Here is a 1,473-nt window from a genome sequence, read left to right as displayed (position 1 = left end):
CGCCTCACACGGCCACTCTGAGAGACCGCGACTCAATGAGGCAGATCAGGGCCGAGGTAGAACAACAACTGCAGCTTTAATGAACAAAGGCACAGTACAGTATCACGCATTGGCTGATTTGTGTGTTCTAACATCTAAAATCATATTGCAGGTCACCGAGTTGCCAGGGATGGTTCGAGATCTGGCTAACGGCACTTTGACGTGGGCTGAGGTGGAGAGCAAGTACCCCATCTTTGAAGGACAAGAGACCAGCAAGAAGGAGTAAACAACCTGGGACCAAATAAAGATTTCACAATGTTTTGACAAAAAAAGCTTATTATCCTTATGAATTTTGTATTTTAATATACAGAAAAAATATTTTCTTTAAGTAGGTATTGTTTATGATGTCATGATGGAGGATTTGAAGGTGAAGGAAAGCTCAACCACTCACAAACAAGCTGGATACCTCCAGTTCTCTGTGGCCTATTACTGTTACCTGAGCAACTCTCTTAACAAGTCCCAACAGATGTGTAGTGCTGATACTGTGAAAGTAGAAAACATAGATACAGCCAGGTATGGACTTGTGTTTCATTCGTCTGTTTTAATACTGTATACCTCAGTTAACCTTTCAAAATAAACCACTCACACCATACAGTTATTTCCTTGTGTTACTGTATCTCACTGCATTGTATTTTGTGTTGCTGTCACTAGACGGCACTGCACGTTGTCTCACAGTTCATTGTAGAATGTGAGAGGCATGGATGTTTGGCTGTGGCTCAAAATTGCAACAGGCTTAGACCCTCTCAAAACAGACCTGGCAACCAGGAATATGGAAAATAGCAACAGGAGAAAAGAGACAGCGTGTGTTTTAATTTGAAAATGCAATTATTATTATCACAGAGCATGTATCATGTGTGTCAAACAAGGACAATGCAGACATAAGCAAATGCAACATTACATTTTCATGGTCAGTGCATGCTCTTTTTAACAAATTTGATGTTAAATAATATTTATCCCACTGAAGACAGACTCTACTCTGCACATAATAAACCGTCATAGCTACAGGAAGTGGCTTTAAGTAGGTTTACCCTCTGCTGCGTCGGAAGTGGATGGTAGAGCAAGTTAAAAAATGCAAAAGATAACTGGGACTCCTCATGTTGTGAGGCTTACAGTCTGTTAGCAGTCCCCCTGTCCCGCCCCCTCTGTGTCAGTGATCAAAGTATAAATACATCATGTCACCTTTACCCGGCGGCAGCTCCCTCTCAGGGAGTCAGAGGGACCCGCAGCCCACCCTGCGCTCTGCAGATGCATAACACATGTACAAGTTTACACTTTCTCACCTGTTTTCTTTTGTAATATGACTTTTTAATCTTCCCCCCCCCCCTTTTAACTTTTTTTTTGTTGAGGTGCGTTTTTAAAGCAACTTTCTTCGGCTCCGCAACTGCTGCGTTCAAGGTCAGTATCAGAACAGGTGCTGCTGGAGGACAAACTGAA

The 1,473-nt window shown here is 42.4% G+C and overlaps 2 protein-coding genes across 2 annotated transcripts in view; both read left to right on the top strand.

Annotated features, from left to right (window-relative positions):
- The window catches only part of LOC118341729 (glycine--tRNA ligase), a 7,154-nt gene extending 6,543 nt beyond the window's left edge, over nt 1-611 (top strand). The window contains exons 16-17 of the mRNA XM_035680106.1: nt 1-56; nt 152-611. The exon at nt 1-56 is cut by the window's left edge and continues 102 nt beyond it. Of these exons, the coding sequence (XP_035535999.1) occupies nt 1-56; nt 152-265 (170 nt within the window). The 3' untranslated portion in view covers nt 266-611. The remainder of the gene's footprint in view (nt 57-151) is intronic.
- Nucleotides 612-1,230: 619 nt separating this feature from the next.
- hhatlb (hedgehog acyltransferase like, b) overlaps nt 1,231-1,473 on the top strand; it is an 8,029-nt gene continuing 7,786 nt past the window's right edge. Inside the window, exon 1 of the mRNA XM_035679906.1 lies at nt 1,231-1,434. The gene's annotated coding sequence lies outside the window, so the exon portion shown is untranslated. The remainder of the gene's footprint in view (nt 1,435-1,473) is intronic.

This window comes from Morone saxatilis, unplaced genomic scaffold, assembly GCF_004916995.1.
Source record: "Morone saxatilis isolate NCDOM2014 unplaced genomic scaffold, NCSU_SB_2.0 Contig0, whole genome shotgun sequence".
NCBI lineage: Eukaryota > Metazoa > Chordata > Actinopteri > Moronidae > Morone > Morone saxatilis.
This window is presented reverse-complemented; position numbering and strand designations above follow the sequence as displayed.